We start from the raw sequence: 22,732 nt of genomic DNA on the forward strand, positions 1-22,732 counted from the left end.
CATGCAGAACGAGGGCACGGGCAAGAGCTCCTGGTGGATGCTGAACCCCGAGGGCGGCAAGAGCGGCAAGTCGCCCCGCCGGAGAGCGGCTTCCATGGACAACAACAGCAAGTTCACCAAGTGCCGGGGACGGGCCGCCAAGAAAAAGGTGGGGGGATGGGTGTTGTGCTTCCTAATACCAAGGCCGAACCCGGCGGTATCTGAACACTATGGATGATGAGAGTGGACTCATTGACATTCAGTCATTTCTAAACACACACTTTTATTCAGGGTGTCAGTGTGTAAGGCTGAGAAATGTTTTGCACGATAGAGAAACACCAGGCTTTAGGAATCAGGTTACAACAGACAAAGTTCCTTTCAACAAAGTGAGTCGTGAGTGTCTTGGTAGTGATCAACATGTTTGTGTGTCTGTCCGCAGGTGTTGCTGCAGGAGCACTCAGACGGGGGTGTGGCCAGCCCGGCGCCGCCCTACTCCCAGTGGATGGAGAGCCCCAACTCCCACAGCAACGACGACTTTGACACCTGGGGCGCCTTCAGGACGCGCACCAGCTCCGACGCCAGCACCCTGAGCGGCCGCCACTCCCCCTTCCTGGCCGAGCAGGACGACGGGGGCGACGTGGACATCCTCCACATCGGCTACCCCGGGGGCCCCGGGGGCGCCAAGCCCGCCGCCAGCCCCGTGCCCGAGCTGCCCGGACCCATGGGCCAACGCAGGTCCGAGGGGGGCATGGAGAACCTTTTGGACGAGATGAACCTTTGTCTGTCCCCTACCATCCCTCAGCTGGCGCCCGACGTCCCCCGCGCCACAGCCGGGCCCCAGCTGCAGAAGGGCCCCTACGGCGCGCCCGCACCCATGCCCCCCCGGCTGCAGCAGGACTACCTCAAACGCTCGGCGTACGGCCAGCCGCAGATGACCTCGCTGTCCCCCGTCCTCGCGAGCGCCGCTCCGGACGCCCAGCCCGGCTTCGGGCACTTCGACAACCGTTACAACGGCCACGCCGGCCTGCTGAAGGACCTGCTGACCTCCAACGCCGAGCGCGGCCGGGGGCAGGCCGTGCCCCCGGCCGCCGACATGGGGCTCAACGGAGGCTGCCTGCTGCAGCCTAGCTACAGCCGACAGGTGTACGTGGGGAACCATCCCGGTCTGAGTCGACACGCGCCTCCCATGCACCGGCAGAGCCCCTGTCGGCCCCAGGACCTGAATAGCTGCAACATGATCCCGCTGACTAGCATCAGCCTAACCAGGGTGCCTCCGCGAATGACCCAGCCCAGGACGTGCATGCAGACGCCCCTCGGCCACTCAGGACACGCCGGCACCGTTCCGGCCACCTATGGCAGTTGCAACGGGGGTTACGGGGGACCTGTCCCCGGACATCTCCGGGGGCAGTACCCCGAGAGGCTGCCCAGCGACCTGGACAACATGGCCTTGGAGAGGTTTGAGTGCGACATGGAGTCGGTCCTCTATGAGACCCTTATGGACGGGGGGGCACTGGACTTCAACTTGGTTTGACCCCACGGAGGCCCCCAGCCGTTAGCTCAGAGGGTGAGAGTGGCTCGCCCAGCTGGGGGTCCGGCTAGGGGCTCGGCATCCAGCAGGGATAGAGCGGGAAAAGGCTTTTGGTTTGGGTTGAGGAAGATGTTTCTTATGAAGATGTCAAAATTAATCTGGAGGTCAATTCAACTCAGCATTATGTATAAATGGTTACATATTCACAAATGGCTCCACAGAAAAACTGATGAAACTGAAGTCTACGTATCCCACTTTTACCTGCCAGCAACTGGAATGTTGAGTTATATTTATATAAGCTCATCTTGTGTGTTTGGGTTTATCTTATTCCTTTAGTGTCAGATGTCCTCGTGAGCCATATGGTGGTCTTGATATGTTATTGATATGTTATTTCTATGATATGTCATAATTCATGACAAGAGAATGAAAACAAAAACTAATTGAAAAATCAGGAAAAATAAATCAAGAAACAATTGAGACATGTGGATGCTTTGTGCGATATGTATATTTGAAATACTGTATTGATTGATGATCGTTTTCATTTCTGGAGTGTGATGGTGTCTTAGGGAATAGGGGAACAATTGAGTCACTGTGGATCGACAAAAGGGGACCCATCTTCAACAACGCAGCAATAAAAACGCTGCTGATAACATGAAAGGAAAATCGTGCAACTCCCCCTGTTCCACAACATGTGATTTCTAACCCTCACTTCAGCACTTAAAAATCATTACGTTTGATAAGTTTAAAAATGAAATAGTCAAATTACATAAAATATAAAATCAAATCAATGGGTCACACAGGACACACCCTGTTGAGCCCTGGATTATGGAGAAAAGCTTAGCTGATATAAATGAAATATCAAGATGCTATCACGAGTGGTTCTCAACCGACTGAAGTTGAGCTGACACAGGATTTGTGCTGACAACTCCACAGCCCTACTACGTACCAAAGAGTTATCGGCCAGACCTACAAGCAGTTTGAACTCCCAAAGCATTACATATGAAGGTGTGTGTAGCCTACATAGCGAGAGTACTTCTGTACGTTTTGAATACAGCAAACAACACACAAATAACTTCAAATGGACATTTGATTTGATGCTGATGTTTAGACCAAATTGCTGTACATGAAGCAACGTTGCAAGTCATTTTTTATTCCACTTTAGTTCTTTACAAAGCTTAATGTATAATGCAGTAAACACTCTCATACCTCAAATGTATTACCTCTGGAGTGCTAAGGTGATTCTCAACATGTCTTAATTCTCCATAATGCATTAAATGTTAATATGTTTTCATGTTATAATGTATATATATTTTGTTATTTTAAGTATAAACGTTTTATCTTTGTGATTCCAGTTTATATCCTGGAAAACTATGTTCAAGCTTTCCCTTTGATTATGGTTTTGAAAATAAAAATCTCATGTGTGAAAATTATGTGAAAATTATTTCAGAAATGTTGAAACAAATGTGTTATCATAATTTAAAAAGAGAATATAGCATAACATTGGCAACATTTTCAAGTACAATTTGTAAAACCTCCCAGCACTTGCAAGATGTTGATATTACTCAAATTTTCCACATTTTCTCTTCCACTTATTATTATTTGAGCAAAAGTAAATGTTTCTTGTGAAATTTTGAAATAAATGAAGTTCCTGTATTCTAAATCAGTTGTCGATAATATTTAACTAACTGTATCCGACGTCTCATCCCCAAATATAAGACCAAACACAACAGCTATGAAGCCACTCTCCATTCAAACAACATATCACCAGGTTACACCACTTTTAGGTTGTCTTCCTTAAACCCACATTTCTCAGACAATTAGCTTGACGATTGTTCGGACACACATCCTCATGAGTAAACCCTCCGGATCTTTCTTTAGACTACGCGTCTGGTGTTGTTAATCTGGTTTCAAAGTGAGTTATGGCGGGGACCATGGAGCGACTATGCGCAGCAGAAAGACATGTGGCTCATGTTGGAGATATAGGCAGCATCATGACACACAACACATGGGCTCCACATGTCTCCCTGGCGTGAGCCATGGTGTGATCTCTACAGAGGTCAAGGCAGGAAATGCAGCCTGAAAGAGAAGGTTTGCAGGGGCTCAATGGAGGGCAGATAAGCACCCAACCTCACAGACAAGATACACAACTGTTGTGCGCTCGAATGTGGAGGAATTGGTCCATTCTACCCATCTGTTGTTAGCCCAGATGAACGCAGTGGCAATATTTTGAATGGATTGATTGTTTCATTGGCTATTCTATGTATGAGTGCAGACATTATAAATCACCCTGGACGAAAGTAGGCCTGTTGAATATCTGATATGTTATGTAATTGTAGGCTATATAATTTGATTTGCTTTCATCCAGTTCTCATCCATTCTCAGCACGGGGGGGCCCAAGTGGAATTTGAGTGGCCATTGGTTAGAAAAGCGCTGTATAAATTTGGTCCATTTACCAGGCCCTAGTTTTCTCTCCGATCAATGACTAATACATTTTACATGGAACATTGTTGTTTGGAAATATATGGGAAATAGGAGATAGAAACCCTTTTGATGTGGATTTCGCACAGGATGGCGAGATAAAACGACATGTTGATGTTAACAGGAAGCAAGCTGAAGCACATTGAACCATCCGAAAGTAAGAGGAAAGTGGAGAGAACTGATTGTTGCGTTGAGCATGGATAGAATGGGCCAAGCTTCCATAATTGAACCATCCATGGTTTAACTATAACTTCTAATATTTTGATGATCCGAAACAGAAGGCAAATGACAACGATTCTGAAAAAATGAACTTCTTGAGGACTCTTAAATTTCCCTCTGTTACATCACATCCTATGTAGAAGACCTAGGTAATGCCTAACATGTAGTCCTATGGTATTATGCCATGAGGATGCAAATCACATCACTTGAATGCAGAGGTGTTGATATGTCAGTATTCTGATGCACTAAACAGGAATGCAATGTTGGGAGATGTACAATTTAGACTAGAGGATAAGTCAGTGACTAAGAGATTTTGTGTCTCCTTTTGTTTAGGCTACAAATGTTGAAAACGGTTTCATATACAAACATGAATACCATTGTCTATGAATCAGATGATAGAATGTAGATACAGAGAATGAGAGAAACATGTAAAGTGCAATTGCCTTAGAGTTCTAAAACATAACGGCCTAAAGAGCTTCATTTTTGTCTTTTGGATTTTCCCCAATTCGATAAACGAGATAACGTGGTTTGAGGGTTAGCTCATATGAGAAACGAACGCCACAGATAGAGCTATAAAGACCTCTTCCTGTGTGTGGCATGCAGCAGAATATGCTGCGATGTTCAGTCTCACGCATCTTTTATAGAGAGACATTGACCTCTACTGGTTAATTATCCAACCAGCAAGGATCATGCCGAATTATTTCCTTTGCCAAACGGAAACAGCGTCCATATAGTATCACTAATTTAAACGTACATACAAAATATATTTAATAATTGATTGCAGAGATTGTTAAATACTGTATAAAGTTGTTGATGACAATGGTAAACGCAGTGGGAAAATGGTTTATTTATATAGCAGTATATAAACACATCCCACGTACAGCCAAAGTAGTCCCTTATAAAAAATTGTCCCTTTTCCGTTTTACAAGACATGGAAAATGTTTATTCTTTAATTTGTAATCAAGCTTATACAATGTGAGGAAGAAAAAGAGAAAACACTACATTATTGTCATAATATATTTTTTATTCATAACTACTTTTTTTGCTGCAGTGTTTTATTTATCTTTGGTGGAAGTAAAGTAATTAAACACTAGTAACCTTCTCATCTTATGTTGGCATGTTTGCAACACAAACAAAAGGCTACTAGGATTCAAAATGAACACGACACAGAGCTCGACTTTGGATTGTGAGCGATAAATAGAAAGTGAGACACACATAAACCGGACATTGTGTCTGTCTACAGTGAGTCAGTGCCCATGCATACTATGACAGAAAGGGCTGTAAATTACTGCTAAAGTGCTGTATCTTATCTCCCTCACTACAACTTGCTACCTACAATACCGATGTGTGAAAGAATATAATGACAGTTCTTTGAAACATAATTTCATTTTTTTTTTGCTTGGACAACAGCAATACAGATACTTGTGTAACTTAGTATACTGAGCAGTCTTGGGACATTCCTATAATTCAGCAAGCAAAGTAGCATCACCATAAAACTTAACATTAGCACCAAGACATTTGAAATGAAGTTCACTTAGTTAAAGGAATGTTTTGGGTTCCTTCCTCCCTTTTCCTCAAGTAGTACTGAAAATTCTTCAATGTAATGTTACTGTCTCCTTAATTGGCAAAATAAAATTAAGTGGAGCAGCTTTGCTGGACTAAAGGGCTCGTTAGGGCTCGTTAAACCTTGAGAGGAGAGGGGTTCGTGCAAGAACATAATCCGAGCTGGGATTTGATTTTGAAAATAGACTTTGTTTGAGGCCCCTGGATGCCAATACAATCACATATGAAAAAGTAGACACTGATACAGTTTCACTCAATACATGTGTAAAAAAAAAAGGGTATCTGATTAAACGACAAATTCCACGTTATTTGAAGAAGCGAATAACTATTTGCAAGGCAATGCCCAAAAGTTAGAATAATTATCTAATTGTAATGACCCAATAGTATACATGTTATTTCCCAGTTGCTGAGTATTTAGTGTATTGTGTATAGAGGATTATTAATGTGTCACAATCACAACAGGATAACAACCAAATAATAATACAGATTTGCTAAATAATAATGGTAATTAAAATTTATAATGGTCATTTCTTTTGTTGACTGATTCATTTCCAACAATGTGACAAACTTTGTCTGCATTGTCTTCATTGAAAAAAAAAAAAAAAAAGTATGAAATTAAATAAAAGTTCGTACTTCCTGTAGGCATTTTGGTAGTCTATACATGAGGTATGAACATATATCACAAAATAAAATACCATTATATCTAATTACCTTTTTATATACAGATATTGTGGCAATTATTATTATTTTGTCGAAGAAATCCAAAAAAAGGATATAGAATCATTAATCACACATTAGTAATGCTTGTCACAGATAGACCAAAAGAACAACAACCAACAACTCAACATTGATCTCATAGAACACCAGAAAAAGTGCAATTTGAAAGTGCAATGGCAAAAATGATTGCCTTATCAATATATTTATTTTATCGACTACTGTTTACATAAATTTGCCACTAACTCAGATAACCAGATATAATTCGATATCAGTTTCAATGATTAATGTCTGAAAGCAGCATTCTTGCCAATGTTTGAGGTTACCATAGCCAAATCTGTTATGCTATCGTGTTTTCCCTGCATATGCATTTTAATACTTTTTAGGAAGTGTAATTGAAGCCCAGAAATTAAACCAATATCCTTTTCTTCAACCTGCGGTCAGAATCTGGCCGAAGTGTTAAAGATATGTTTCCCAGCTTGAAAATGTGTAATGTCCGTTTTTTCTATCTAGCCATGAAGGAAAGTTGCCACAGATTGAATTGTCCAACGCAATTTAACTAACGGGCCAATTCTTAGTTGGGAGAGTGTTTAAAAAGAGCTGGTTTGTTTTTCTTCCATGTGTTGGGGTGTGGATGTGGGGTTGGTCACGGCCCCAATGGGCCCAGGATCATGTGTAAGGACAGCGCCAGCAGCAGGAGCCATGGTCCACACCTCACGCTGAGGGCTGAGCAGATAGGAAGGAGCCCTGAGGGGGAAGAGAGGAGGGAACGACAGTTTCTTCAAGGTTACCTTGGCGAAACACGATAATCAAAGTTAAAGGCGCTGTAGGTAAGATAAGATGGAAACTACTCTGGGATAAAGAGGCCAACCCCCTTAAAATCTGTGCAAAATGTTGACTCACATAGGGTCAAATTTAATAAATGCTAAGCTTATTCTCTAAATCGATCACAAGTCCACTTTACAAGGAGGCAGGAACTCGAAACTTGTCAGGCAGACAGAGGACACCCCTCTTAATATGTGTATAAATTATGGTAATTAATTATTATATCTAATTCCATGACGTCACAGGCTAAATTACTGTATATCACTGTTGTTATTAATGTTGGATTCGTAGCACATTGATTCGGAACTGATTAACAATGCACACCATTGGAACATTATTGCCCAATCACGATCAAGTACTTAGCAATGCTTTGCTGTAATCTTAAACAACAGCTCTCAAATCGTATCCAGCACACTGACCAGAGTCGACACTACTAAACGACTACATGAGGATCCTCCTTACTCATGTATACATTACATGCAGAACCAGGGCCCCTTACGTTGGTGAATGGCCAGGCTGTTCTCCTTCCAGGCCAGGCCCTGGTACACGCGGCAGGTGAAGGTGTAGGGCTTCTCGTCCGCCATCGGGGCCCAGGTGAGGCGGCACAGGGTGGGGCTGACCAGGCTGACGTTGGAGCGCCGGCGGTTGTCCACGGACACCAGGTTGACCATGTTGGGGTAGGTGCTGCCCACCAGCCTGCTGTCCTGGCGGTACTCGCAGTAGGGGCCCGGGAGCTGCTCGGTGGGGGGGAACTCACAGTCCACCCGGAGGTTCCTCTCCAGGTAGGTGAGGCAGGGGTACATCTGGGGCCCGCGCGGCTCGAACAGGAAGCCCACGGCGGAGCTCACTGGAGGACATACACATGTTTACCACACTGCTGGGATTTGTTATGAGGGGTTTCAGGTCAGGCTTGAGTGGAATTCGTTTAAAATGTTAATCAAAATCTGAATGATTAGCTAAATAATTAATGCCAGTGACCATCTGTGAACCTTACAGCACAAGGAGTTGTTTGTGTTGCTTGGGTCTCTTCCCAAATCTCTTCCCAACATAACAACAATTCTTTAAATTCCTTACATTTTGTTGATAGTGTAGGCGGGCCTACTTAAAGTCTGGGTACATTTTTGATGTCAACTATTCCTCTGTCACGTTATGTTCCGTTATGTTTCATATGATGCAAGTCCTTCCGGATACAGTTTGTTTGTAGCTTATACACCTTGTTGTTTGGGTTGTTGAGAACTCCCTGGGAATATTATAGAAATATTCTACAGCTGCCCCCCACAAGGCAGCAGATTCGACACTAGTCGTCCATTAAAGACATCCCATCGTAGACAGCAATTAATCAGTCCTCCTCAATACAATGTAACCTCATTCTGAGGTCTATATAACATTTGCAATCAAACATTTTTCACGGTTAGTATTATAAATTCAGACAAATAAAGCCCATGGTTCTTTTTTGAATTGTTGTCTTTTATTGAGTTAAATGCATACTTAAATGCATCACATTGAAGTTATGTAAGAAACATCTTCAATGATCGACTACATTCTCAAGTTGAATAGATCCGAGATAAATGCTTCACTGACCTTCTGCAGGTCATGAAGGAGCCTTTGCGATGTTTAAGACGCAAGCAATTATTTACTACTAATATAGGCATATCAGTTCCTTAGCATGTTCAACCTAGATTACAATTGAAGAAAAATGCTCAGAATCATTGATGCGTCACATAATTGTACATCTTTTCCATCGATTAATTGTCGATGGAAAAGATGAGTCATACCAAAGAGTAGGAGCGCCGTGGCGGACAGCTGCAGCTCCATGGCGAATACAGGAGGTCCTCCTCACTCTGCTCAGTGCGGGTTCCTGGCCGTGACGCCTGACAAAGTTGAACGCGGGACACCATTACTTCCAACCATAACTCCCACTATAATGTACAAGTCCACATCTGAGAACTGAATCATAGCATCTGACTGGAATAGTACAGCTTACCTATAACCATGGAAATATATTTATAAAAGAATGAAAAATCTAAATGATGATGATGATGACGACGCATGTGGCAGGGCTGCAGCGGAGGAAGGCAGAGCGCGGGAGCAGGCAACGCCCAATGCGGCGCACACACTGCGACAGGCGGCGTGCACGCGGTCTGTCGGAGCCGGCGGAGAGGAACGAAAGGCGAGCTGCCCAACTAATGCACTGTCTCCACTGAAATTCCCCCCTCACGTGTAATCGACGTATACTTTAGGCTAGCCGATAAAAGGTCTCGGAAATGACCTATTGAAAATAAACGATTGATGGCTTATGCGGATCGTTTTTTCCGGAATCCGGAGTGCTCCGGGAGAAATGGAGCAATATCAACGGAAATCGAGGCGGCAGTATAGAGTCAGAAGTCCAACCATTCGCTTTTTTATTTTGGATGACACAAAGCAAAATCACCTCCTCTACAGATGCCATGTTTACGATTGTCGATGCCGGTCATTTGTGACACGACAGTCACTGCCCTCTAGAGGATGTATTGCGTAACAACGCTGAAACCGGACAGAGGTGTGAAGGGTAGTCCCGGTCCCGGGGGAAACGTTTGGTACGGACGGACGAATTTTGTCCGGATCCGGAGGTATGAATCGGCCTTACTGCTGTGAAATCTGATCACGTTGGTGCAATATTAAGAAAGATTGTTAAAGCACCGTGCACCTTCATCATGGGTGTGTCTGGTAAAACAGATGTCTCCCATCTTTCCCGGGCAGCATTAGAATACAAGCTTGAGAGGAGAAACAGCCGAATCATCCAAAATGAGGACGGGGTTGGAGATGGGTACCTTGTGTTCTCAGACTACCAGCGAAACGTCGAGAAAGGTAGCCCACCGATTGCTACATCAATCACACAAGCAAAGTGACATCAATTTTGATGGGTTGAAATTACATGAAGACTGTTTCGATGGAAACACTGAGAGGATATGACGGCATGTGTTTTTTGTTTGTGTGTGTGAGACTGCACGGGCGTTTCTCTCTGACTGTCTATCTCTGTTTGTGTGTGTGTGTGTGTGTGTGTGTGTGTGTGTGTGTGTGTGTGTGTGTGTGTGTGTGTGTGTGTGTGTGTGTGTGTGTGTGTGTGTGTGTGTGTGTCTCTCTGTCTCTCTGTCTCTCTCTCTCTCTCTCTCTCTCTCTCTCTCTCTCTCTCTCTCTCTCTCTCTCTCTCTCTCTCTCTCTCTCTCTCTCCCTCTCTCTCCCTCTCTCCTCCTCTCTCTCATATAACTTCTAGAAGTCAACCCTGATCCAACACTGGGATCTTAGTGTTCAGCGCTGAGCATATATCCACCTGCATGGAAACGGGTGAGTTTTTTAGCAGTATGCTACTGTACAAGAACTGTACAATCGAACAAGGAATTGTAATAAATGTTGTCATTGTGTTAATGTCGTGCAACTTATTCAGAATAGAATGGTTACTTTGTAAACTAGGTAAGTAGGTATATGGTCATCTATTTTTAAAAGGGGAATATCTTACAACTTAAATTTGTTATATTTTACTCTTGCCTTTTAGTCTGCTTAAACAAATGACTAACCGACTCAAATATTGTAGTTATGCTGTAGCTGCTTCAATGTGTTATGTTGTAATCAAAGTGACTATGCATACATTACAATGACTCAGTAGTTTTGCTAGACGCTGTGTTTACGCTGTTCAAAACCTGAACCCACCACTGTCTCTTGCAATCAGCCGACAATGGCTTGTTTTGATGTTATTCGATTTCCTCTGGATAATAAATATATATTATGATAAATACCAAATGTTTTTTTTATTGCAGTGGTTTTCCTTCAAGACAGTTGAGAGGATGTTTCTCCTGGCTACAGTTCTCCTTTTCGGTAAGGAGATGCAGCTCATCTAGTTCCCAAATAAACAGACAGTTCCTAACCTAATATAAAGCTGAGTGCGTGTGTGTGATGCTAAACGACGTCTCTCTTCGTTGCATGCGGCACCCCACGCAGGCCTCGCCTCCGCCCAGAAGGTGACCGACATGACCTCCTGCTCGACGGACACGAACCAGCTCCGGATTGATTGCAAATACGAGCCGGCAGAGGAAGGCACGGTGTGCAAGTACACGCAAGGTGACCGGGAACTGGGCGCCACCAACGTGCCCAAGGACGCCGCCAACAAGAACCGCGACACGGTCAGCCTCGTCGACAAGAACAACTGTCAGCTCATCCTCAACAACCTGCCCGACGGCAAAAACAACTTCACCTGCAGCATTGAACAGAAAGAAACGGCGTCCATGTCGACCATGGTCGAGAAGAGTGAGTTGGCGGGGAAAAGGAAAACTGAAATTGGAGGGTTCATTGCATTAATGCAGAGCAGTGTTCAGGGATGTCTCTTATCTGTGTTCTCGGCCCGACTGATAACATGGCTTAAGAAAACCCAAAGTGCTTAGATGACGACTGGCTCTGGGTTTGACCCACCTCAGCCTACTGAGGTGAGGCGACAGGGTGAGGCTTCGTGAGGCTCCAAGAGGCCCCGCCTCCCGCTCATTAATCACAGCTCGTCAAACTCACTCAGGAGGAAAGCATCCGCTCGATAATGTCCGAATGAATAATCAAATAGCAAGCAGGCTAATAGCCGTCGATAATGACTTCCACACCGACCCCATTTGAACTGAACGAGCACTAATCAATCCCTCAGTTCCCTGCCTCTGTGGTAGAAATGAACCTTACATTTTATGTTAAACTATGATTATTATTAGGCCTACATATCATATAGATACTTTAATAGTGGAAAACAGCTGATCACCTTTAGCCTAGATGTTATTTGCCATGTGGCACCAGTGAGTGAGTCCAGTCCATTCCCATCTGATGTGTCCCACCAGTAAGGGAGTCCAGTCTACTCCCATTTTGATGTACTCTCTGAAGACAATGCTTACATTCACACGTGTGCATCATCTCTGTTTGTATAAGGATAATATATGTTCTAAGGTCACATTGGGATCCAGAAGACATGAGAATATGCTGACATCCACACAGTATGACCCAGAAAAACATTCTATGCACATCAATATTATATATATATATACAATATTATATACTTTGTATTGTGTAAAGGATTGGGGATATAAGGAGCTGTCCGGGATTCATTCAGCAGTGTGTATTCGCGAATACCATTCGGCTTTGTTGTCTCTCGTTTGCGGGTGGCAATAAACTCTCCATCTATACTTGACCTGGACTCTCCGATTCCTCTTTGCTTATAGCTAGTTGAAGTGAATTAGATAAGTTGTTATTATTAATGCCACCACACCTCCCGTCTCTGTCGCTAAACAAACACCTTCTCTCCCCTTTGCAGAGTCTCTGCCTCCTTGCTCTGCGGCGTGGAGCCCCTCGCTGACGAGGTGGACAGGAGCGCTGCTGGGGGTCTCCGCCCTGCCCCTAGTGCTGCAGGTCAGCGGGCTGATGTGATCCCCCGCCCCCGCCCCCGCCACGCCGCGTCCCCTCAGCATCACAGCCTCATTAGTTTGACGATGTCCGACGTATAAATGACCTCTGCGTGCAGCGCTTCATGTGAGATGTGAAGGCACGGGGGAGTAGGGTCGCAGGGCTGTGGACGTGTTGCATGGTGTAGGCCTGCAGCCCGCTACGCACATAGTCATTGTACTTGTATGCTTTGTCTTGGCTAGTACGTGGCGCTTGTGTAATCTGCCTTTTATTATTTTGATAGAACAAGAAATAGAGGTGTTGGCGGTGAGTGGTTGGAGGGGTTCACTCCCAGCAGAAAGGTTCAGGGTTCGATCCGACTAACGATTTGGATAAAAGGACTTGATATAAAGTAAGGGCCTTTAGGTATTTATTTTATTGCAGTTGTCTTCAAACACAACAGATAAATCTGGCTCCCCTATAGCCGAACTTTCCCTTCTCCCCTCCTAAGAGCTTTGTGTGAATAGAAACAAAATACAGTGTGCAATGCACATTGGCAGAATAAATTTAAGCAGAACATATGATGATAAGCAACCCTCTGTATCAAAACAATATTGAAAGAACATGAAATAGCTCATGACAAAGTGTGTACATTCCAAACCTGTTTATATTGCTATGAAACCAATAATAATGTATATTAGGTTATACAATGCATGTATAATGTTTTATACAGCTTTGTTTAGAATTCCTTGGTTTGGGAAGATAATAGCTGTCTATTGAAACGTTTTCATGCAAGTCAAAGTTGAGTAAAACCAGATTCTAGTACAATAAAATGTTTTACGCATTTACAGTGAAAGAAAAACATTTATTTTAGTAAACTTGGCCATCAATAATTTAAAGATACCCTTAGACACAAAGTAATATTTCACTGTGTGGTAAAGTACAATGCTATACTCTGTGTAAAGTATTTTAGTCAAATTGCAAGTTGATTCAAGGATACCGAAATAGGCCTACTGAATAAACCAAAATACATATAGGTGTTTCCATTAAAACGATGTTTCCAACAGTAGGCTATTTCATGTTGTGCAGCACTCACTTTAAACAGATTTTGGGTTCAATTATAATGGCTTTACTTTTTTTTGCTTTACTTTAACTTCCTTGTCGTTGTGAACAACACATGTGATGTATGACCTGCCCAGTGCTGTGTTTTTCTAAATGAACAGCAGCGGGTGCCATGTCAGGAATTGACAATATCATGACAGCAGTAAAACCATGGAAAGCCTGAATTCCATTTAATATACGCCTGATTCGTAGGACTACCAGGTGACGTTTAACAAGTTCACACTGATTACTATTGGATGTTGCTCAAGACATGGGACCTACCTCACTGGTCACCATGATCCAACATACCACATATAGTCACATAAAATTTAGCATTAGCGATTTTGCCAAAAAAAACAACAACAATACAAACTGTCACCAAATCGCTTCATTAACAGTAGGTCAACCGTCCTAAGGTATGCAACCAGACGAGTTAAACCAGTTCTCCGAAAGGTAAGCTGACGTCATCCAGGTAGTCTTCCTCTGGCAGTGTTGCCAGATTGATAGACTACCAGGCAACCCTGGCTTCAGCGCGCTACAGCCAGGTTTGCCAGATTGGGAGGAAAATCTGTCCCAATCTGGCAACAATGCCATGCCTCGGTGGGATTGTATTACGGGGAAGCTCACTCACACATTCAGCAGCAGGTGAGGGCGTAGATACTCTTCAATGCGATATCGTCATTTTGGGTGTATTTAAAATCACCTTTAATTTCAATCGAATTCTTCGTTCTATTAACTCACAAGGACGACGTTGAGTTAGTATTCTTTTAAAACTTTAAAGCGTCGGGACCTGTGTGTGCTTAGCTGAACGCAACAGGTTGTTGGAGAAACCGAAAGATCTAATTGACGAGGCCGATATGCTGGTTTCGGTCTACCTTCTCGCTGTGTTGGCGTCAACAGGTGAGCAATACTCATGTGAATCACTATCTGTTCACTCATACCCACCATACACCTGTTGAAAACTATAGACTAATTGGGGATGTAATCCCATACCAGAAACCAACCAGAATGAAGAATGCTAAAGAAAACAAGTTGTTTGTGGACTAGGACTGAAACGTAAGGCCTAATATGGAATCTTGTATAGAGTTTCTAGAGAATATTCTACCCATTTATTATTATGTAGGCCTGCTTTCCAACGCATTCAGAGTTTCAGTCATTGCCGTGCAGGTTAGTTTATCATTGCATGTATTATTTATGTGTATTGAAATGTTGTCCTGGTTGTTTGACCGACTGTTTATATCTATTATACATTTGTATTTCAGTTTTCATTTGTTTGATGTAATCAGTCGTCATTGAAAAACGGAGCCTGCTCTCAATAGCCTTTCCTGAATAAATAAATATTAAGTAAAACAATTGAAATGCCCCGACACACACTCTAGAGTGGTATAAAGATGGTAGATACTATAAAAGATGGTCAGTGATATCTAGTAGGGTTCTCTAGTAGGCTACCCTAGCATTTTGCTTCATGTATTCAGACAGTAGCCTACATCAGAAGGATTCAGTCTTGAGATTTGTTTCCTTGATTCAAGTAATTTATGATGATAAAGTGAACTAGAACTGCAAGCAGTTATCCAGGGGTCCAAGCGATGTGCATTTCGCCGGCACAACGCAAAGCATGTATTCAAAACGCTACCGTGAACCTGTGGATATAAAGGTTTTGACTGTGAGAGGTTCGGTGTGGGAGTTATAGCCCCAAACGCGTTTTCCTTGGTATAGCGCCACCTAGTGACCGGCGTGTCTGGATTTTGTCGTCTGCGGACCTGGATCTAGTCATGCATGCTGACGTGTCTGCACCATTTACGGTTTGGGCTGTGGACCCACTTTAAGGGAAGGAATTTTTATTGTGAGGCAATAACGACACAGCAGAGTGCTTGTCTGGTTTGAAATTCACACAATTTTTGTGTCTCGTTCTGCCTTTTTTGTCTTACAACAGACAATTGTGCAGTATAGCTCAAACGCAGGATTCGGCCGAAGTTATTTTAGTTTAGGTTACTACTGTACCCTTTTGAGTGGCATATTCACTGGAGACTGCCTGCGTAGTTAATGGCTTACCTTATCTTAACCTTTCAAAACCTTTCTCCCCCCCCCTGAAACTCGCAGCTACCCACGCAAACAAGGCACACACTCGGTTATCAGTTTTTTTATTGACGCTGACTCGCGAAGGCCTTTTTCCCGACCTCAAACTCCACTGTTTTCCTTTGGTCAGACCGGTGACCTGGAACACTGCCTGTCCACCAGTCCGTCTGAACGAACCGCTGACGGGCTCTCCTCTTATGTCCTATTGTGTTCTCTTATGTCCTATTGTGTTCTCTTATGTCCTATTGTGTTCTCTGGTGTATTCTCAACTATGCTGAAGTATTAAGGACATCTTTCTGCTACTACTGCTCGCTTTAACACTCATCCGACATTGGTAAGATCATAGGTGGTTTCACCAGTGATCCTGTGCACCTTTTTATTATAGGTCATTATTATGATAAATATTATAGTGCTTTATTTATCCAGAGGGGTATTTAAGGTGTGACAGCAGCTCACATCAAAAAATAACATTGTAATACTAAGTAAGTGACAATAAATGTGCATTTAAGCGTCTTTGGGTACCGAGAAAAGCGCTATATAAAACCTATGTATTATTATTATTATTATTATTATTATTATTATTATTATTTAAATATGCCATTTGATGGAAGCCTTTATCCAAAGACACCATTATTACAACACTGAGTACATTGATCCTTTCTTGGGTGGAAGCCTACCCCTAACCCTGGCAGTGGCCATGTCGTGCTATACCAGTTAAGCTAGAAGTGACCACAAGTAGAATAGGAAGTACTTCGGTCAGGGTTTTTTCAGGGCTGTAATTTCAGTTCCCTTTGCACAACAGTGGTCCTGACTGGAAATTGTCATGTATCTGCTCATGGGTGAAGAATGAAAGACATGTTGATAGATCAGTTCCCTGAAGGCGCAAGCTTGCTGATCGGCTCAGAGTGTCTGAAGGCTGCACAGAGTGGTTGGGCAGGTGAATGAAAGGCCTTTTATGATGTTGTAGCTTCAGTACAAACTGTGGGGGGCATGGAGACAACCTCTCTTGTGCGGCAAAATAATAGCAAAAGAGCTCTATAGGATATTATGAAAAGGATATTATCTTCTCTCTGGTGTTGCCTTACTGGAAAGTGTGTGTGTGTGTGTGTGTGTGTGTTGCTTCCAACACTTCATTTACAGCCTATATGTGAGCATGGCCTGATCAGTCTGTTGTTTACACTGGTTTCCCTTTGAAGATTGTATATTGAAAAAATAATCCAAAAGTTTAAATATCTTGAAAGTATCAAGTATTACTTTCATATGAGTTATAAGCTCATTATGCTGAACGTTTTGAAGTATAATATGTGTGTGTAGTGCAAATAATGAGAGAATTCAGTTAATATGTTTTCCTTGGTATCAATGTTTTGATTTGTGACAGTCACTCGCACACAAAAAAAGTGAGTGGCGGAGAGGAAATAATACTAAAGTATGCAAGAGAAAATTAGTGCCCTGCTTGCAGCAGTACAAGTTATTAGCGATTACCCAGGTTGGAAAGCTGAGGGTCCGATTTCTTACAACAAATACGACTTAAAAAATCGCGTGTGTGTCAAACAATCTTTTTTTTATTCTTACAATATCCTCATTAAATGCATGTCCTTGATCATTTTTTATCCTTTCCTCTCCAGGTGTAGAAGGTGCTTTTACTGTCGGGACCGATAGCTCAAATGTGAGGGTTAGAGAGAATGAAGGTGAGCACCAAAATGCATTTATAAAAGTATACAATCTAAATAAATAAATAATAAGCATAAATACATTTCTTTTTACGATATTATGCAGGTAGCATGCATAAACTTGCTATAAAAAATGCATTATCGATAAAAATGGTTGATTGCATAATAACACTGCTATTGATGCTCATTATGCGGTTGACTTGTGAACAGTGTTTTGTATTGTGGGGTTGAAGGCGTGCCTTAACTGGTTTCAGGGGCTGACCTCACCTGCAAACCCTCAGCCGACTTCGGGTCGACACCCCGGGTTGAATGGAAGTTTAATGTCTTGAATGCCCAACGTTTCGTGGTTTTCGACGGGAAACCCACAGGTAAATGACTTTTGACATCAAGTGAACTTGATGATGTAGTAGCTAGAATGTCTGAGTCCAAATACAAACGTACTAGAGGCTTGGCCTCCCAACTATTAAATGATCCGTCTCTGTATTAACTGAATGTCTCTTTTGCATTAAACTAACTCGATCATTAATCATCAGAATTTGATTTCTTTGAACCTTTAATGTAAAAGTTTAAATATTTTACGTTTTAAATTATTAATACAAAATAGCTTCAGACAGACCACCATTAATATTCGATATTGTACAATATGGTGGCTGTTGCTCATTTTTTTGTAGTAGTAGTAAAAAAGACATTCAATGACACTAGGGACCCAATTCAAACTCAGACTGCTGAGTGTTGTAAGTGTGAGGAGCTTTAAGCCTTTTTTCCCACTTCCTGGGATGGACTTTAGGGACATATAGCTCGATTAGTTCCTGGGAATGACGGCAATGAAATGTTTTGTATTATCTTGTTCAGGGTCGGGTTGCAATGAGGAAGCCCCACTTGTAATTTGACTCAATATTCACTTTCATTTATAGTTGCCAAAATGCCCTGACATTTTGACACTGGAAGCAAAGGGTTGCCCACTGCCCATCACCACGGTGACGTAATGCCATGGACGTGTGGGAACTGTCCACCCACTTCCAGAACGGTGCATCATGGCGACTTTAATTTCTGCCTAAATTTCTCTCTCTCTCTCTCTCTCTCTCTCTCTCATATACTTGCAGAATCATATGCCAACAGAGTCGAGTTACTCAATAATGGTGTGCGCTTCAACAAGGTGACCCGCGGCGACAACGGAGAGTACGAGTGTGAGGTTTCTGGCAACAACAATTTCGGAAAAGTCATCGTGAAGTTGACCGTTCTGGGTGAGGCTTCGTTCAAGTGACTGTTGAACATCCGATTTAACCCACTGTATGTTTCCATTCAGACTGGTCAGCTAGGCCTGTTGTGAAGTAATTGAGATATTATTTTCATTGCAGACAATTTATGACACTGATATCATAAGATAAAGCATAATAATGCAAGGGCACCCTGATAAAGAGCAATTACATTTGAAATCTTAGGAATATTCATACATTGGAATGGGAATGTCAAATCTTATATTTTTGGCAGCAATTGAAGCGTATTGGTATTATGCTGTCTTGGGGAAAAACGGCTGTAAGGCACAAGTAACATGTCGACCTTACCTCTGGCTGTCTGCTCTGTGTGGGGGGAGGGGCTGCCTGCGCCTCCGACACAGAGAGCAGACCAGAGAACAGATGTAGCGTGATTGGCTGAAACGTTGTCGGTTGTCTTAAGGAACTTTTTTATATGAGGCACGTAATAATAGATAAACGACATTATAAGATCAGACAAACAAAATGGCGTCAACTATTATCATAACATTAACAAACAACATAACATCAACCAAATGATAGCGCCTCGCTCCATTATTTAGAATAGTTTTATGTCATGGGATCGTAACAAACGTAACAAATCGTAACAAACAATTACATTCAATGTCAAATAACCTTTGCGTTAACAGCAACGCATATAGCACCGAAATGCGCCCAGGGGCCAAATCTAATATTGTGTGCATGTTTGTATGTCCCCAGTCCCCGTAGGGGCCCCAGTTTGCAACATCCCGACCTCGGTGACCACCGACGGAAAGGCCATCCTCCGATGCTCCGACAAGGTCGGCTCCCCGCCGCCTAACTACAAGTGGTACAAAGGCGATACCCTCCTTCCGGAGGACCCCAAAAAGTTCCCAAACTTCAAAAACTCCACCTACAGGATCAACCCCATCAACGGCAACCTGGTGAGACATGCCCTCCCTGGGCTCTAATAAAGGGCCTGTCGATGAGAAGAATCCATCCTCAAATCCGTATGCTGTCCCCCCCCCGTAGGAGTTCTCTCCCGTGACCAAAGCTGACTCAGGGGCTTATTACTGTGAGGCTGTGAACTCAGCGGGCCCAGCGAAGAGATGCAAGGCTGTGAGGATGGAAGTCGGTAAGTGGTGCACCCTGATCCATTTCATTCAAATATATTGTAGCAATTTTTTATCTTTAAATGCTTGAAAAGGTTTGGAATGCAAGCACAAGTAGGGATTTAGTTCAACAATTCCAAGCCCCCCTTCTTTAGAAGCAAGTCCCTTGTCAATGATGCTTTCTAAATGGTTCCATTGGTGATGCGTACCACAAATTGGATGCGATGAGGCAAATCACAGCTTTCTGTTTCTAGAGTTGAAAACGTCCATGTTCTCTTATTAGCAGATTCAACTGCAGGTTATTCTACATATCACCGCATGCGCTGGGAAACTTTTTATAACTGCCTAAACTGCAGCAATTGTGGTTTGGTTTTTGGCTTCAGACCTGATAATGAACAAAAGTTTAAATCTTTTCAGTTCTACTTAGTACAATTTTTATTGATTTTTATGCCACATGTGATGCACTAAATCAACATTCTACACATGTTTTACATCCTTTTTTAAACAGAGGACGTGAATACTGGCGGTATTGTTGCCGCGGTGATTGTGTCTCTTCTGCTGGTCGCCTTGCTAATAGGTGGCCTTTGGTACGCTAACAAGAAGGGATACCTACCCAGTAAGTGTGAAACTCGTCTTTCATTCACACATTGACAAATAATACTTGTAATTGGAAGTGCTTTTGCATATTCTAACCAGGGAAAATGTCTCCTCCTTCAAATTTCTCCTCAAAACAATACCGTAACAAACAAGAAATCTTTATTTATTAGGTCAGCTATTATCTGGTTTCTGTCGCCCTCAAATGTTCAACTCGGTCGCTGCACTTTCTACTTGTTATAGTGAACAACATGCCAGGCAGGGGCTTAAGTTAACCAGTAATGTATTTCTTGAAAGAAAATACGAGTCTTATCTTTTTGTTCCCCCCCCCCTCCCCAAAACGTCATCTGCACAGCACGGAGCGAAAGGTGAGCATAACTTTATTAGGGTCACAGCTGCCATTCTAATCCATTCATTCATCCATGCTTGCATATTAACTTGGCTGCTACATGTGTAGAATATGGGTCATGTCATCTTCTTTCCAGTCCACTATTTCATTAATGTATTTATTTATTTGCCCCAGCAAGCCTAAACCATCTGTCATCTACCAACCCCCATCCTCACGAGGCGGTGAGGAGGAGGAAGATGTAAGTATTCATCTTTGCTTGCTGTCAGTTCCCTTTTTCCATAACCCTGATGATTCCATTCTTTCATTTCATTAAATAAATTCTAAACAAAGGGAAACCCAACATTATTTTGTTGTTGTATTGGTCCTAAATGTTGAATGTCTTTTGCAGGGAGAATTCCGACAGAAGTCCTCTTTTGTGGTTTAGTCTGGCATCAGGTCGGTTCTTTGGAACGTTGTCACCAACGAGCAAGGATCCCCGTTTTTATTCTCTCACCTCCACATTATGGGAATGGTTGCTTGTATTCGTCCTGCTCTAAACATCTGGAAAAATCGGGCGGGCAATTCAAACCCCTTAATCTGTGTGTGTGTGTGTGTGTGTGTGTGTGTGTGTGTGTGTGTGTGTGTGTGTGTGTGTGTGTGTGTGTGTGTGTGTGTGTGTGTGTGTGTGTGTGTGTGTGTGTCTGGCTATTTAGCGGTTGGTTTTGAAGTGCCTGTCGTGTATCTTTGGGACGGAGTTGTAGTTCTAGAAGGATCCATGATGCAATGCTCTTCATTCAGGTCATTTGAGATTAATCAAGAGTCCTTCTTGAGACTTGTTTCTTATACATACTAGCTTCTATTGCAAGTTAATCTTTGATATTTTTTCTGATCGTCTTTTTATGCTTTGTTTTATTTCTTTTTTTATTATGTGTCCATTCAATGTGATGAACTATTCCATCAATTCGTTTTACTTAAGGTTGATTGATTAAAAACATTTGAAAGTGGTATAAAGCATACTTTTTCATCAGCTCAATTAAAATTTGAGTAGTAGTGATGTCACACATGAGATGATGCAGAAAATGTTGTGCTCAGGAACCAAAGGAAATACAACGGCCCTGTTAAGTGTGTGTGTGTGTGTGAGAGAGTCTGAAGTAAGCCAGAATGTACAGCGGTATGCTATAGTCTTTAGGATAACGATTATGTCGTTTTTAAGTGTGAAATATGAATTTCTTACAAATGTATGTCCCATTTACCAACACCTACCAAAAATGTAGTTTTCCATAGACCGGGTATGAGGTGGTTTTAAGTGTAATCGATGCAATTAATAATCATGTAGAGTTTTCCATGTGTGGATTAAATACTTAATACTGAATTTGACTGGTTGTGATGCTTTCGCCTTGTAAGATTTTAAGGGACAACGCTCTGGGATTAGTTTTAGTTTGCACTGCTCTGAATCCAGATTTATGTGAAAGCATGGGTGAGATCTCGTCTGCTTTGAAATAATTGTATAGACTCAGACTGGGAATGCAATGAAACTGGTGTTGATCTTGATTTGATACCATAAACATCCAAAACAATATTTTAGATTTTTGGACATTTGATATTCATGACAAATCTTTTTTCTTATTTAGCAAAACAGAATTTGCTTGTGATAATCAGCTGTTCTGTCTTTTAGAAAGTGTGCTGCCTTATAATAATTCTGATTCTTGAAGCTGTATCTTTAATTGCTTTAATCAGTTAGATTTATAAAAACGCGTGTCTTCGCCTACCTATGTCAAAGAAGAACACAGAACATAATTAAAAATTAAACTTGATCAAAAACCATTATATACTCATGGTAGGCTGTCAGTTTGGTTGCTATGGTAAGCATTGCAGCCCTCTGATTGGCTCGTTGGTACGGCGCATGCGGGGAAAGATCACGCCCACAT

The 22,732-nt window shown here is 42.4% G+C and overlaps 3 protein-coding genes across 4 annotated transcripts in view; 2 read left to right on the top strand and 1 right to left on the bottom strand.

Moving 5' to 3' along the window:
- The window catches only part of LOC115547020 (forkhead box protein O1-A), a 14,237-nt gene extending 11,070 nt beyond the window's left edge, over positions 1-3,167 (top strand). The window contains exons 2-3 of the mRNA XM_030360924.1: positions 1-148; positions 419-3,167. The exon at positions 1-148 is cut by the window's left edge and continues 44 nt beyond it. Of these exons, the coding sequence (XP_030216784.1) occupies positions 1-148; positions 419-1,510 (1,240 nt within the window). The 3' untranslated portion in view covers positions 1,511-3,167. The remainder of the gene's footprint in view (positions 149-418) is intronic.
- A 2,040-nt stretch (positions 3,168-5,207) lies between these two features.
- Positions 5,208-9,822, bottom strand: LOC115547321 (uncharacterized). Of its 2 annotated transcripts, XM_030361470.1 has the most exons (4): positions 9,291-9,822; positions 9,082-9,177; positions 7,806-8,153; positions 5,208-7,228 (listed from the first exon to the last, which is right to left on the bottom strand). In XM_030361470.1, exons 2-4 carry the CDS (start codon positions 9,119-9,121, stop codon positions 7,128-7,130), a joined length of 489 nt encoding a protein of 162 aa, XP_030217330.1. In that variant the 5' UTR covers positions 9,122-9,177; positions 9,291-9,822; the 3' UTR covers positions 5,208-7,127. The 2 variants fall into 2 exon arrangements, with proteins under 2 accessions (XP_030217330.1, XP_030217332.1); XM_030361472.1 differs by having other exon boundaries at positions 9,082-9,291.
- A 4,494-nt stretch (positions 9,823-14,316) lies between these two features.
- On the top strand, positions 14,317-22,176 carry f11r.1 (F11 receptor, tandem duplicate 1). The gene is made up of 11 exons (XM_030361469.1): positions 14,317-14,437; positions 14,597-14,692; positions 17,494-17,556; positions 17,793-17,906; positions 18,642-18,782; positions 19,512-19,714; positions 19,803-19,905; positions 20,391-20,498; positions 20,832-20,844; positions 21,000-21,063; positions 21,214-22,176. The coding sequence occupies exons 1-11, from the start codon at positions 14,380-14,382 to the stop codon at positions 21,247-21,249; spliced, it is 999 nt and encodes a 332-aa protein (XP_030217329.1). The 5' UTR covers positions 14,317-14,379; the 3' UTR covers positions 21,250-22,176.
- Positions 22,177-22,732: the final 556 nt, after the last annotated feature.

The sequence above is a fragment of the Gadus morhua genome, chromosome 7 (assembly GCF_902167405.1).
Source record: "Gadus morhua chromosome 7, gadMor3.0, whole genome shotgun sequence".
In the NCBI taxonomy this organism is placed as follows: domain Eukaryota; kingdom Metazoa; phylum Chordata; class Actinopteri; order Gadiformes; family Gadidae; genus Gadus; species Gadus morhua.

Coding starts and splice junctions, on each gene's coding strand:
- LOC115547321 (XM_030361470.1), bottom strand. CDS start 9,121: ATGGAGCTGCAGCTGTCCGCCACGGCGCTCCTACTCTTTG. Junction 8,154..9,081: donor CACGGCGCTCCTACTCTTTG/GTATGACTCATC, acceptor TATGTCCTCCAG/TGAGCTCCGCCGTGGGCTTC. Junction 7,229..7,805: donor CAGCCTGGCCATTCACCAAC/GTAAGGGGCCCT, acceptor CTTCCCCCTCAG/GGCTCCTTCCTATCTGCTCA.
- f11r.1 (XM_030361469.1), top strand. CDS start 14,380: ATGCCATGCCTCGGTGGGATTGTATTACGGGGAAGCTCACTCACACAT. Junction 18,783..19,511: donor CGTGAAGTTGACCGTTCTGG/GTGAGGCTTCGT, acceptor GTATGTCCCCAG/TCCCCGTAGGGGCCCCAGTT. Junction 21,064..21,213: donor GCGGTGAGGAGGAGGAAGAT/GTAAGTATTCAT, acceptor TGTCTTTTGCAG/GGAGAATTCCGACAGAAGTC.